Source organism: Phyllobates terribilis, unplaced genomic scaffold (assembly GCF_046119375.1).
Source record: "Phyllobates terribilis strain yellow unplaced genomic scaffold, ASM4611937v1 Scaffold_8__6_contigs__length_399053987, whole genome shotgun sequence".
Taxonomy (NCBI): domain Eukaryota; kingdom Metazoa; phylum Chordata; class Amphibia; order Anura; family Dendrobatidae; genus Phyllobates; species Phyllobates terribilis.
The window spans coordinates 335308611-335324133 of NW_027362768.1; the positions used below are offsets into that span (position 1 = coordinate 335308611).

General features: G+C 34.7%; 1 protein-coding gene across 16 annotated transcripts in view; it reads right to left on the bottom strand.

Moving 5' to 3' along the window:
- The window catches only part of CADPS (calcium dependent secretion activator), a 646882-nt gene that overhangs the window by 56349 nt on the left and 575010 nt on the right, over window positions 1-15523 (bottom strand). For 9 of the 16 annotated variants that reach the window (XM_073644649.1, XM_073644659.1, XM_073644658.1 and 6 more), the window contains 3 exons: window positions 10212-10286; window positions 6504-6587; window positions 5883-5915 (listed from right to left, as the gene is read on the bottom strand). In XM_073644649.1, coding sequence (XP_073500750.1) covers window positions 5883-5915; window positions 6504-6587; window positions 10212-10286 — 192 coding nt within the window. Of the gene's footprint in view, window positions 1-5882; window positions 5934-6503; window positions 6588-10211; window positions 10287-15523 lie in introns of all 16 variants that reach the window. The other 7 variants (XM_073644657.1, XM_073644651.1, XM_073644660.1 and 4 more) reach the window with 1 other exon arrangement.

The following is a 15523-nucleotide window of genomic DNA, read 5'->3' on the forward strand; positions in this document are numbered from 1 at the left end:
CTAGCTTTTTTCTAACAGTAGGAAATGTGAGAAAATAAAATAAGCTATTCACAGTCTTTAATTCCATTTCCCCCACAATTCTGTTTTTGGTGTTCCCCATTGGTCCCTTTCGGTCTCTATTTACTTTGTTGCAGCGATCAAGTGATGTACATCAATAAGACTGCTGCAGCCAATCATTGATGCCTGTGCTTATGGTACATGACAGCTAAGGCCAGTGATTGGCCGAAATGGTCATATGGATGTACGGCACATGATTGCTGCAGAAAAGTACTCTGAGACCAGTATGAACCACTAATATGGTTTTATTTATTTTATTACATTCCCTGCTCTTGGAAAACATTTTTAGATAATTGGAAGCTCTTTTGGCTCCATTCCTCTGTTTTACAAATGGAAATTAAATGACAAAGCAGAGGTTTTCCAAAAGTTTGAAAATTTTCTGCATTGTACTAGTAAGTTCTTGCAATTGCCATGTAAACAGGTCATGTCATCCACACATGGTCTAAATTCAACCCGATCATGAAGTATAATGAGGCCACAATATAGCCTTAGTCAGATCACAATGCATTCATCCATGCATTCCCAAGACTTCTGTATATCGTGCCTATTTAGGTTGAATTTTGACCACCTATGATCAATGACATATGTGTGACATTAAGAGAATTACAGATGTGTCCGTCCTTATCTTTCCCTATATGTCATTAGGTTCTCAAATGAAAATTTTGCATCATGCAAGCAAAATCCTCTACAGTGCAATTCACATCGCAACCACTGGGTGTCTACTTATAGACACACAAAGCATAATCCTCTCCCAACAGAGTATCATAAATCATATTTTTTTTCAAACTTAGTCATCTAACACCACTTATCTCAGGATGTACTGAGCCAAGAGCAAAGGTAAGAAAAGACACATCTGAATGTGCTGTACAGTGTGGCTATCTGGCCTACCTAGACACTAACACAATACAAAAAAAATGTAAACATTGCTTTATCCCATGTATTAGATAAGTGTTCAAAATCTGCTCCTCATATTGGAGCCATATCTGGAATTGGGATCCAAGAGTAAAAATGTGTGAATCTTCCATATTCGAATTCAGCAGATTTATTAAAAATTTGCATGGGAAAATCGATTTGTATCGAATGAATTTGGTTCAGTCGCATCTGCCTGGAGAGGGTTAAAGAGTTTGTTCACTACTCAGGACAACCCCTTCTCAATCCGTATTTTTCCCTCTTGTAAGATAACAACACTTATACACACCTCCCATGCCGTCGCCATTTTAGTGGTATCGACACTGTCTTTCCCAGCAATTGCATTAGTGTGACGTCATACTAACCCTGGGGCCAGTCAGCGGCTGCTTCACTCTTCTCGACTTCGGACAACTCACTTACATCTGGAGGAAGTGAGCAATGCTGCTCTCTCTCTTCCTTTGGATGTATGTGAAACATTTGAAGACGGGGAGAGTGAAACGGCTGCTGACTGGCCATAGGGTTCGCATGACATAACACCGACGCGATCGCCGGGAAAGTCAGTGCCGACATCGTTGGAACATCGCCAGCACGGGAAGTGAGTATAATTGTTGTTGTTTTAAAAGGGAGAAACATTTGGAATGAAAAAGGGTTGTCCTGAGTAATGGGCAACTCCAATAAAAAGAAAAATCTTATACTCACATACTCCTTGGCCCTCTCCATACCTTTCCCATTGACTTCCAGACTTTCAATCAGCTCTTCTGTCTTCTCTCTTCTTTCTTCTACTTTCTCCTTTCTGGCCCTTCAGAGCTGCCATTGCTCACTAGACCCAGCGCCATCATGGGGAGTGTGACGCACGTCATTGACATCAACGATAGATCAATTTCAATGACGTGCATCGCGCCCCATGCAACGGCACGGGGCCTAGTGAAATGGCAGCCAGGAAAGAAGAAAATAGAAGACAGAAGAAAGGAGACAGAGGAGATGTATGGCATTGTCGGGAAAAGTACGGTGGGTGCCGAAGAGAGAGATGAGTATAAAATTTTATTTTAATGCCTTCCCGACCCTCAGAATCCAGAAAAATGAATTTTGGATGCCATTTTTCTGGAAATCATGCAAATCGAATCCCGAAAAATTTTGATTCTAAAATTCTTTTTAGGATATTTGTAATTTGATTCCTTACAAATTGTTTGCTCATCTGGAATCAAGAACTCTTCTGAATGTTTCTCCAAATATGAATAAACAGACATTCCTTTCTCTTATGGTGACGGCTGATATTAAGGAACGCAACGTACAGATATACAGTATATGCTGTGAAGGCTTCATGCCACGTTCCTATAACAGCTGCTAGCTTCGAGGCAGGGAGAATACATGCTCCAGGTAAAAGGCTGATTTCTAACAAAATCTCATTAAAAATTCTGACAGTGCTCATTATGCAGTCAATATGTAGTTCTCGATATGGAATATGTTTGCAAACAAATCCTAGACGTTGCTTTATAGCTGATTTTTTTTTGTTTAAGCTTTCATCCCGAGCCCATCAAAATCTCTGAAATATGAGTTTGTCAGGCCCTGTGAATTGAAGTTAGTTAACACTCCGGTGTAATTTCCAAGGGTGAAAATGAAGAGCATTTGGGGAGCAATAGGACTGTAATTTAACTTTTTTGCTTATACAAAGCAAACAATTATCAGGCAAGGGAGGAGGGGGCCAACGTTCGGCCCTTGAAATGTGGCGACAGCTAACACTTGCCGAAACAATGACAAGGTACTAATTTGAAATACAAAGAGATTAATGTAAACTCAGTCCTGTAAGAAAATAAAAACCTACATTTCGTGTTTTTCCTATTTACTATTATTTTGATACATTTATTTTAGTAGACTCATTTTCGAAACCTTCTATTTAATATTCGTCTGTGCATATATTTACGTTCTTTTTAAATTACTGCCGATAGATTCTAAATGAGAATGTCAACGTGTTTAATGTTAATTTTGATTAGTAATTTCTTCCTCGTTATAGTCAGGGAGAAATTTCAAATATACTGTGTTGATTATATATTCACTTAGATCTAAGAGTCGCGGAATAAGGACATAATGGGCCGGAGTCCAGACCGTCTCGTGGCTTTGATCGCTCCATAATTTGTAAATAACGCATTGTGTGCTTTCAGTGTTATTGTCTATAATGGTTTCCACTTCAGTTGCTCGGATTTATTTCCCCCGTTATGTTATACCCTATGCTCTTAAAAAAAAAAAAATCAGTACCACAATAATGGTTATTTTTCAGAACAAACAGAACTGAGGGATTTTGTTGTTAAATATCATTTCCCCTTTTTTTAAGTGGAATTCGAAATAACTTCTGCTAGACAATAGATTTTGGTAAATTACAGTGTTTTATATCAGCTTCCCTAATTAAGGGGAAAAAAAAAGCTCTAGTAACTCAATCTAGGTGTCTCTCATCCTGTCTGCACTATATCCTTTACCATTAACCCTTTAGTGTCTGGCAAAAGTGTTAAGCTATATCTACCCCTGTGCTTGTAAATTTCTTGCTATTAAAAAATAAAAATGATTTTGATGGAAAATTGTTTAGGTTATGCCGATATGATATTGTAAAAAAAAAATATACATTTTTAAGTAAATTGATTTTATTTAAAAAATTAACCCAAAAATAATTATTAAAATAATACAGATAGTTTTTTTTTTGCCAGTCTATCTATATCATGCTTCGGATTTACTGTTTAAAAGTTGTATTTTTTATAAATATATATGTATACAATTATGAATTTTTTTATTTATTTTACATATGTATATATACATATATGTTTATATGTGTATATGTATGTATATAAAATCATACATTTTTTTATTCATGAATTTATTATTTTTTAATATATATATTTTATAAACATATATAGGTTCTAATTATAGCATAAAAGATATATATATATATAGTTTTATATCTATATATAAATATACATATATTTATATACAGTTATAAAATGATATATATTTTTAAGTTATAATTCGAACCTACATGTGTTTATAATATAATATAATATAATATATATTTTTATTTATTTTATATACATATATAAAATCATTCATATTTTTTATTAATTTATTTTAATACATAAAACATACTTATGTATTTGTTAGTGTATAAATATATATATATATAAAATATAAATATAATCTAATTCTAACTTTTACAAAAATAAGTAATAAAAAATATATAATTTTATATCTGCGTATAAATATACATATATTTATATGCAGATATTAAATTACATATATATTTTAATTTATTTTACATACATATGTACATATATAAAATCATACATATTTTACATTTATTATTTATATATATATATATATATATATATATACATGTACATAATTATACATTTTTTTAATTTTTTTTTCATGTGTATATATATATATATATATATATATATATACACATATATATATATACATGCACACATATAAAAATATATACCATATATATATACATATATATACACACAAACACACCTATTTTTTATATATAGTCACAAATTATCGAAATCATAAATATGTGTGTGCATATATATATATAAATATATATATGTATTCATATACATATACACATATATATATATGTGTATATATATATATATATATATATATATATTTCAGATTTTTTCTTAAGGCTTCGTGACTACTAGACTATGACATATATTTATATAAATATTTTCCTACTATTCCTAAACATATATAACTTCCAATTCTAGGCCGTATTTTACATAATTTATTTTAGAATTTTTACACTCTACATAGTATAACTATTTAGAAAAAAGATTTGCTTTAAATTTTTCCCTTTCCAATTTCAAAAACGCCAATGATTGATTTATTTCGATCAAATAGACACCTTGACACTATCACCTGTAATTGAATTTTTGCAATAATTCAGCCAAGAAAATGAAAAAATACATCTGATATACACTTAATATACTTTCTCTTTTTTTAATTTTTTTTATTTAAGCTATGCATTAATATTACTCTAATACTATATCATGGTCAAGATAAAAAAGGGGATTTAGAAGAATATATAGACAAGCTCTAATGTATTAATTTGCTCACGAAAAAGGTAGAATTTATTCAGGAGTGCGACAGATTAAATAATGAATTTACTTTTAAGTGTTGTACGTTTAGAAACGCCAACCATGAAATCTAAATCTTACAGTCAATATTCATGTGCTTAACCTCAATTTAAATGCAAATGTCTCGCCAAGTATAAGTGCTCTATTTATAAACTGTGAGTGTCTATTTCATTAGTGAGTCATGTACCTCCGATAGCGTTAAAAAAGATTATATTGCTGTCATATCAGGACTTACATAAAAAAAAATAATATACAATACGGTGGAAGAACGTTGAATATTTTTATATATTTTTATAGATTTGAATATTTTAATCTATTTATAATATATATTACATGTATTATATATATGTATGAGCGTGCAAAATATAGTGCAAAAATGGTATATTTTGCACTCGTTCATGTAGGATAATGCCCTTGAATAATGTCACAATAAAAAAAAAATTAAATATTAAAATCTGATAACCTTCAGAACCCTAATTCGAGTTATATTGTGGTACCGTGTAAGCCAGAAAATTCCATGTAAATACTTTTATGCCCAAAAGTATTCTCGGAGTGATACCTTTATTGGCTAACCAGAAAGTGTTCTGGTTAGCCAATAAAGGTATCACTCCGAGAATACTTTTTGTCATTTTTGGGCATAAAAGTGTTTACATAGTTTCTAAATTCGAAACCTATAGAATGTGTCTATTTTAAAATCTAATTAAAAATAATTAAATAAATTTAAAAAAAAAATGTCCGAAATAATATAATAAAATAAAGAAATAAACAATATTAAATAATACTTACCGGAACATCCACATACTTTGAAGCTGCTTTGACCTTGAATGAAAAAGGACACTTAAATAAGGTTATTTTATTCTATTTTTTGATCTATAAATGGATAAAGATTCATTTAATGGAGATGACAAATGTGATTAAAAAATATATGGCACTTCATAGGAAATTCTCATCTCCGAACCTTCAGTAAATTCAATTACACCTGAGTCGAATTTTTTCGACTGATACAATTTGAAAAAGCAAATTTGCTATTTTTTTATTTTTCAGAAAATGTATATTTTACTTTAAACTATCAACTAAAAACTAATACATTTTGCATAATATAAAAGTATATAAAATAAATTGTAACTTTTTTTTTTTTTTTTTTACACATTTTTCATATATTATTATATGGACATTCGAGTTACAATTTATTACACTTATATTCACTTACTTAGGTCACCTATGAACTGGTTAAATTTCAGTCTTGACGGAAAATTTCAAAGTGTTCGGGAAAAGCTGTAGATCTCTAAATACTATTTTATTTAGCGCAGTATTATATTGCTCCAAAAAAAAATACAAAAAACAAGAAAAACAAAATCGATGAATGGAAAGTAATCTATGAATACTGCAGAAATCACGTTTACTTACTGTGAATGAGAGGAAGGAAGAAAATAAGGTTCCTTCGTCGTATCTGGAAAGTTTAGACAGCACTCCTTCGAGAATTGTCACAAACTAGTGATACAAAATATATAAATTTCAGTGAGAATTACAGAAACTTTTTTTCCAAATATTTTTATTATAAATTTCAGTAGCAGAATATAAAGTATCAATCATTTCTTACATTATTACGATGGTTAAAAAAAATGAATAATTGGAGTTTAAAAAAATAAAAAAAGGCTAAAAAAATTCTATCCTGTGTCCCGAAACAATTGGTTGATGTCTATTGTAATTAAAAGCTAGAATTATTTTTTAAAATCTCATTCAGACGGTGCATTTTTTTCTTTGCAGCTTTTGAGCTGCGGTTCATTTTTTTTAAAAAAAGCTTTTTAGTTGCTTTCTTTTTACCCATTCAATCGAGTGCATAAGGAAACGGTCAAAAACCCCTAAAAAACATAGGAAAATGCTTAAAAAACATGCATAATGTTTTTCATCTGGGAAAAAAAAGCAGCCAAAAAACACAGTGTGAACTTTACCTATCAGGTAATTCCCAGGAAAGTTGAAGTGTAGTAGGACAGAATGGGAGTTATTTTTTTTTCAGTATTTGGTCAGTATTTTACACCAGTATTTGGCCACGGCCCCACTATCAGTATTTAGTCAGTATTTGGTCGGTATTTTTTCTCAGGAGTGGGAGCCAAAACCATACGAGGAACAATCAGGGAAGAGGTATAATAGAAACAAGTCACCAATTCTCCATTTATCACCCACTCCTGGTTTTGGCTCCCACTCCTGAGAAAAAATACTGACCGAATACTGGCCACATACTGATAGTGGGGCTGTGGCCTTTTAGTCAAAATCAGGAGTGGAACAATCAGACCACATTCACACGTTCAGTATTTGGTCAGTATTTTACATCAGTATTTCTAAGCCAAAACCAGGAGTGGGTGATAAATGTAGAAATGGTGACGTGTTTCTCAAGATGTTATAAAATAATAATAATTAATACTATAGTATTTAAAATAAGAAACTTGGTTCTGTTCAGTACTTATGTGATGACAGCCATGCCTGTATACCTTTTTTGGACAGACAAATGTAATTCATGTGCAAAAGTGATCCGTTATTATCGGGCCCATCTGGGATCCGTATGGTGCCTTTTTTTTCTCATAGAACTTTTTTTCCGTTCTAAAAAATGGACACCAAGCGGATCTCAGATGGGCGCCATAATAAAAAAAGGAGGCCCCTTTGTTTCCATTTGGAAAATCGATGCACATAATTGGCTATTCTCTATTTCTAAAAGAGGAACAGGCAAATGGGTCATCCAGATCAGTTTGGCGCCTGTTTTTTTGGAATCAAACTTTTTTCTTCTGTTCTAAAAAAATAGGCACCGAATGGATTGGAGATGGGCCCCATAATAAAAAATGGAGGCCCATTGTTTCCATTTGGAAGACCGAAGCACATAATTTTTCTGTTCCTCTTTAGGAATAGAGAAAAGCAAACGAACCACCCAAATCGTCCAGATCAGTTTGGTGCCTATTTTTTTGGGAATGGAACTTTTTTCTTCCATTATTAAAAATGGGCGCCAAACAGATCCCAGATGCACCCCATCATAAAAAAATGGAGGCCCTATTGTTTGCATTTGGAGAACCGATGCATATAATTTGCTTTTCTCTATTCCTAAAAAGGAACAGACAAACGGGTCATCCAGATCAGTTTGGTGCCTGTTTTTTTGGAATGGAACTTTTTTCTTCTGTTCTAAAGAATAGGCACCAAATGGATCGGAGAATAAATAAACTCATGCTTTATAACCCAAATCTAAAATGACTTAATAAATATATATATTTATATGTATATATACATAAACAATGTATATATATACAGTACAAATCAAAAGTTTGGACACACCTTCTCATTTAAAGATTTTTCTGCATTTTCATGACTATGAAAATTGTACATTCACACTGAAGGCATCAAAACTATGAATTAACACATGTGGAATTATATACTTAACAAAAAGTGTGAAACAACTGAAAATATGTCTTATATTCTAGGTTCTTCAAAGTAGCCATCTTTTGCTTTGATGACTGCTTTGCACACTCTTGGCATTCTCTTGATGAGCTTCAAGAGGTAGTCACCGGAAATGGTCTTCCAACAATCTTGAAGGAGTTCCCAGAGATGCTTAGCACTTGTTGGCCCGTTTGCCTTCACTCTGCGGTCCAGCTCACCCCAAACCATCTCTATTGGGTTCAGGTCTGGTGACTGTGGAGGCCAGGTCATCTGGCGTAGCACCCCATCACTCTCCTTCTTGGTCAAATAGCCCTTACACAGCCTGGAGGTGTGTTTGGGGTCATTGTCCTGTTGAAAAATAAATGATGGTCCAACTAAACGCAAACCGGATCGAATAGCATGCTGCTGCAAGATGCTGTGGTAGCCATGCTGGTTCAGTATGCCTTCAATTTTGAATAAATCCCCAACAGTGTCACCAGCAAAGCACCCCCACACCATCATACCTCCTCCTCCATGCTTCACGGTGGGAATCAGGCATGTAGAGTCCATCCGTTCACCTTTTCTGCGTCGCACAAAGACACGGTGGTTGGAACCAAAGATCTCAAATTTGGACTCATCAGACCAAAGCACAGATTTCCACTGGTCTAATGTCCATTCCTTGTGTTCTTTAGCCCAAACAAGTCTCTTCTGCTTGTTGCCTGTCCTTAGCAGTGGTTTCCTAGCAGCTATTTTACCATGAAGGCCTGCTGCACAAAGTCTCCTCTTAACAGTTGTTAAAGAGATGTATCTGCTGCTAGAACTCTGTGTGGCATTGACCTGGTCTCTAATCTGAGCTGCTGTTAACCTGCAATTTCTGAGGCTGGTGACTCGGATAAACTTATCCTCAGAAGCAGAGGTGACTCTTGGTCTTCCTTTCCTGGGGCAGTCCTCATGTGAGCCAGTTTCTTTGTAGTGCTTGATGGTTTTTGCAACTGCACTTGGGGACACTTTCAAAGTTTTTCCAATTTTTCGGACTGACTGACCTTCATTTCTTAAAGTAATGATGGCCACTCGTTTTTCTTTACTTAGCTGCTTTTTTTTGCCATGATACAAATTCTAAGAGTCTATTCAGTAGGACTATCAGCTTTGTATCCCCCAGACTTCTGCACAACACAACTGATGGTCACAACCCCATTTATAACGCAAGAAATCCCACTTATTAAACCTGACAGGGCACACCTGTGAAGTGAAAACCATTTCCGGTGACTACCTCTTGAAGCTCATCAAGAGAATGCCAAGAGTGTGCAAAGCAGTCATCAAAGCAAAAGGTGGCTACTTTGAAGAACCTAGAATATAAGACATATTTTCAGTTGTTTCACACTTTTTTTGTTAAGTATATAATTCCACATGTGTTAATTCATAGTTTTGATGCCTTCAGTGTAAATGTACAATTTTCATAGTCATGAAAATACAGAAAAATCTTTAAATGAGAAGGTGTGTCCAAACTTTTGGTCTGTACTGTATATATATATATATATATATATATATATATATATATATATATATATATATATAAATATAAATAGAGTATAAAACTGCTATTTATATTTATTACATAAAAGGAACTAAAAAAAACACATTTCCAGATGTTAGAATTATTATTGGCCAAAACCATAAGTGTTATATAAGGGCTGTGACACCTGAGTTGAAATTTACCTTTGCAACTAATAGTGTAATCATTTCTTTAACTGTTTCTTCAATTAGCTCATCAATTTTTGAATGGTACTGGTGCTAAAAAAAAGGAGACAGAAAAAAAGGCAAAATATTAAAACACTGAATACACAATGACCCAGGAATTATCAGGCTTTTGGGGGCCTCAAAATTCCTATGTTACTTTTTAATTTTAAGAGTATCAGCTGTGAAAATAAGCTGTTAATGAACCCTGACTATCCTTTTTGTAGACACCGTACAACATGTAACATAGAATAAATTAATAATAATAAAAAAAACATGGGGAATAATGAGATTTTGATCAGTTAGATTTTTTATTCTTGTGTTTGATTTATCAGAACCGTTTCCCAAAAAATGATCCAATTTTTTTTTTTAAAGGACACAAGTAATTAAAATATATCTCGGAAAGATTCATTTTCACTTGTTTGCATTAATGTCTGTTTAAAATGCTAATTAAGTCAAAACAATGAGGATGTTGACAGAAGGAAGGAAAAATAACTGAAATAAATGCTAATTATACATTGGGGAGTGAGGGGTGACATTACAGTTGAAAATGTTAGACACACTTACCCACTGTTTAGCAAACTTTCAGATGGATGGGAACAGAAATAATGAGGAAGGTGTGGGAGACATAAAACAAAAATCAATGGAGGTAAAACAAAATGGAGCATGAGAAGAAAACAGAATGGAGATAAAAAGGCCATGCGATGAAAACGTGATGTGAACAATAAAAAGAACATATGATGGGAGCGTGATTTTTTAAAATTTTTTTAAATGTATTATACATTGAAGCCTTGACTCGAAGCAGAAGGTAAAAAAATTCACATTTTGAGAGATGCAAAATAGGGAAAAATTACATTAATTTGTAATATTTACATCACATGGACTGTAGTAAGAATGTGAACACACGTTTCAGCTAGTTAAGTAAATGCAAAAATGAAAAAAATTCCCATTCAAAAATTGTAGACGAGTCTGTTAGAACAAGGCTCGAGGCACGTGGCCTCTTTGCGAATCTGTAAGTTGATACCCCAAAAAAAGGGTCCATACTATACCTCTGAAAAAGACAGAGTTTTTTTTTTTTAGTTTTTTCATTTTTTTATTTTTCTTTCTTTTTCATAGTGATGTAATTTGATATGGCCACATCATCAAACCATTGACAGTCACATGGAAATTTCATCCATAGTGATATAACACACCCTCTATAAAGTGACAGGTGATGTGACGTTACATTATTTATTTTATTCACCATTAATTCCACGACACCTTACAGATATCATCATCACTGTCCCCATTGGGGCTCACAATCTACATTCCCTATCAGTATGTATTTGGAGTGTGGGAGGAAACCGGAGAACCCGGAGGAAACCCACACAAACACGGGGAGAACATACAAACTCCTTACAGATGTTCTCCTCGGTGGGATTTGAACCCAGGTTCCCAATGCAGCAAATCAACAGTGCTAACCACTGAGCCACCCTACATCCATTCCTAGGCACCTATATAAAACACTGGAATGCAGAAATCAAAGAAGAATCTCAAAAGAAAAATATAGTGGATAAAAGTTGATAATTTTTTTTTTTTTAAGGATTATTTTTTTATTTTTAGCACAATAAAAATATTAATAACAGCATCTATTAGAATCATTCAACCAGGGATGCCAATTTAACTTTTTTTTTTCTGGAAGGCTTATCAAAAAATCACAGACAGACAAAAATTTTTACGGACACATTGGAAAACCATAAAAAATTGTTATGATTATATTCAGTGTATAATCAATTATTATTATCAGTGATCCATTTCTACAGTCCAAAATTTTGATGTTAAGACATCATCTGCATTCCCTGTAGACTGTAAAATGATGATAATTACAGTTAAAAGTTTCTTCAGCATCAAAAAAATCATGAATGTCTTAACTTTTTGTGACGGAAAAGGCAAAAAAATACCCAATTTTTACGGACTGTCCTGGAATTTCTGGACGATTGGCAACATGCATACACATGATGTAATAAGTATCGTCGAAGTTCCTTGAAGTTACTTCAGTAAGAAGATAAAAGGTGACACATGTTTAATCGGTGAGGATCTAATGACTGGGACCTCTATCAATCATGAAAATACGGGGCGCATGTGAACCATGTGAATGGAGCATAAATGACTGTCTTTGGTAGTAGTGATCCCGAATGCGCACACTATCATTATCACTATATAATAATAATAAAAAAAATAATAATTTCTTCAGATACATAGAAGATCATAGAATGATGATACATGCATACTACCACTCCATTCATACAGGGGACATTGAACCAGTTTTCTCATCATCGTAGAGGGTCCCAGTAATTGCACCCCTAATACATTAATTACCTATATTATATGAACAAACATGTTGGGACACATCTCTTATTCACTGAATTCAATTTTTTCATTTAGCCTCTCGATATGCCGTCTGGCTTTACACACATTTATCAAAGAATGGCTCCTTCTAAAGAGCTCACTGATACCAGCGGGGTCCTGTAATAGGAGCCACCAGTGTAACAAGTCCAGTCATGACATTTTTTCGCCCCTAAATCTTCCCTCGTCACCGGTGAGTGATATTATTGAGAAGTGGAAGGAACCACAGCAACTCAGCCCTGAAGTGGAGACCCTGTAACATTACAGAGCGGGGGGCCGAGTGCTGAGGAGCAGAGGGCAGAAAAGTCACCAACACTCTGCTGACCCCATAACTGCAGAGTCCAGACCTCCTCTGGTATAACATCAGCCCAACACTGCGCCCCCACCAAGAGCTTCATGGCCGAGCAGCTGCACAATGCTGAGCGTCGGATGGAGTGGTGTAAAGCCGCCACCACTGGCTCTGGAGGAAACGTGTTCTGTGCAGTGACGGATCACACTTCTCTAGCTGACTAATTTATGAATATGGGTTTGGTGGATGCCAGAAGAACTTTACCAGTGCCAACTGCAAAGTTTAGTGGAGGAGAGATAATGCTATGGGCTTGTTTTTCAAGAGTTGTCCTTGACCCTTAGTTCCAGTGAAGGGAAATCTTAATGCTTGAGCACAAGATATTTTGCTTCCAATACTGTATGAACAATTCAGGGAAGGCCCTTTTCTGTTCCTCATGGGCATGGTTGTCGGGGTTTGGTTTTGAAGAATTTGATTCGTCTGAGGAGAGCCCCAACCTCAAACCTCTTGAGCATTTTTGGGACAAGAGATTTTCATGATAACCTTTCTGCAGTGTGTAAATAATGATCGGAGTTGGATCACCAATTCTACAGATTGTAGAGTTTATAGGGTCTTTTCCAGAATATAAAAACACATTACCTATTACGTGGATAGGTGATTATGTGTCTGGTGCACTCGACTCTTTCTAATAGTCTTATTAAGTCCATTTAAAAAAATGTGGTCATCGGCAAGCAAGTGTCCTGAAGAAACTTCATTCCTGATTATTGGCCAGTGTAAAAATGGTGATTGGATCATTTATGTCGGCATAAGAATCATCGCTGTTGGCAGCACATCGCCCCCTCGTAAACTATGGATGTGATGCCAACAACATGATGATATATGGGGACAAATTGATCATATAGTAACATCTCTTCTCCCCCACACTCTTTCGTTGGAGTGTGTGAATGGGCCAATAAACGAGAACTGATCAACTTGTATATGGCTGATCTCTGTTCCGTTCATTAATGGGCTAAAATGCTCTTTATTGGATGAGCTTACACACTGACTTCATGAAGTATGGATATCCTCAATAAGGCTCTTGCCTAATTCGGGAGTAATTAAAAAAAAAGTCGTATTATCATTGAGTACATTCCAAAATCCCAATGGATTCCAGAAGATGCTTTTAATACAAGACATAGTGACATCCTTATACATGTGACTGTGTCTGGAACTGAGTCTTAGAATATTAAAATTGAAGGGATTTTCCATGCTCATGGAAACATCTGCCAATAAGGGAAATGCAATAAAAAAATAATAGAAGCATTACTTACCTGTGAAATTCAGTCCGATTCACTCATATTTAGCTTGTAGATTCAATTCGGTCTTAATAAATTCATTCCGATGAAAATGTGTGGTATTTCGAAGGTAATGGTAAAAATTAAAAAAATGAATTCTAGAATCAATTTTCCTCATCTGCTCTTACACTTCTTATGCTGCCTCTCCTGTGTGGCGCTCATTTTGTGAAGTGGACCCGCTAAGCCCCAGGTCCAGGTGGGTACATGAAGTCCAGGCATCGGTGAAGCAGGCAGGATGGCACGTGGGGAGCGAGGATGTGGCACACACAAGAGTGTTAGGAGCAGCAGGTTGGATGAAGTGAAGTATGTGGGAATTAAAGCAAGTTAAGCATGGTGTGCACAAGAGGTGGAGGACACAAACCTAGATTCCTGAATAGCAATATGGTGTGTGTCCTAATTTATTTATTTATTTTACTCAAGCATATAGCGTCATTAATTCCACAGAATTTTACAGATATTATCGGCACTGTCCCCATTGGGGTTCGCAATCCAGATTCCCTATCAGTATGTCTGTGTACCACCTTGCCACAACAGCTTCCCATTCTTCCGAGCTGTCCATTCTGGTGCTGAGGCCAATCTATGGCTAAACAAAATTCTCAGATTGACCTCAGGTGGTTGTGTAGGGGAGCGTTGCACATAATGATCTGTGTGGTCCCACCACTTGACCATTTGAGACCATTCACAAGCCTAAGATTGGCCTAGGTGCCAGAAGAGAACACCAGAAGTACACAAAAAAAGGCACAAAAGACCGGGGAGCTTCGATGGTAATAATTTAACAACAGTTGAGGAAAGGTGAATATAAAGTTGTATTTTTTTTACTATGATCCCTTGCTAGCCCTAAAAATAATCCCGCAAAACAGCATCCTTGTAGCCACCATTTTGATTGATTTCAGCAAACCAAATATGAAATTTTGGGGAAATAAGTTATGAATTTGTTTTGTAATGGATTGATTTGTTCATCTCTACAAGTATTAGAGAACTTAGGCTATGTTCACACATCATGGTTTTTGAGCGTTTTTTGATGCAGATTTTTATGCAAATTTTCAGCTGCCTTTTGCAGTACCAGCAAAGTCTATGAGAAACCAGAATTCTCTGTTCACACATCATGTTTTTTTTTTTGTTCAGGATTTTGTGCCTTGTATGTTTTTTTTGAAAATAGAGCATGTCACTTCTTCCAGCGTATTTTCAGTGTTTTTTCACCCATAGGAAGTAATGGGTGGTGAAAAAAACACTGAAAAAACGCATCAAAATTTGTATCAGCGTTTTTCCGGCGTTTTTGATGCCAAAAT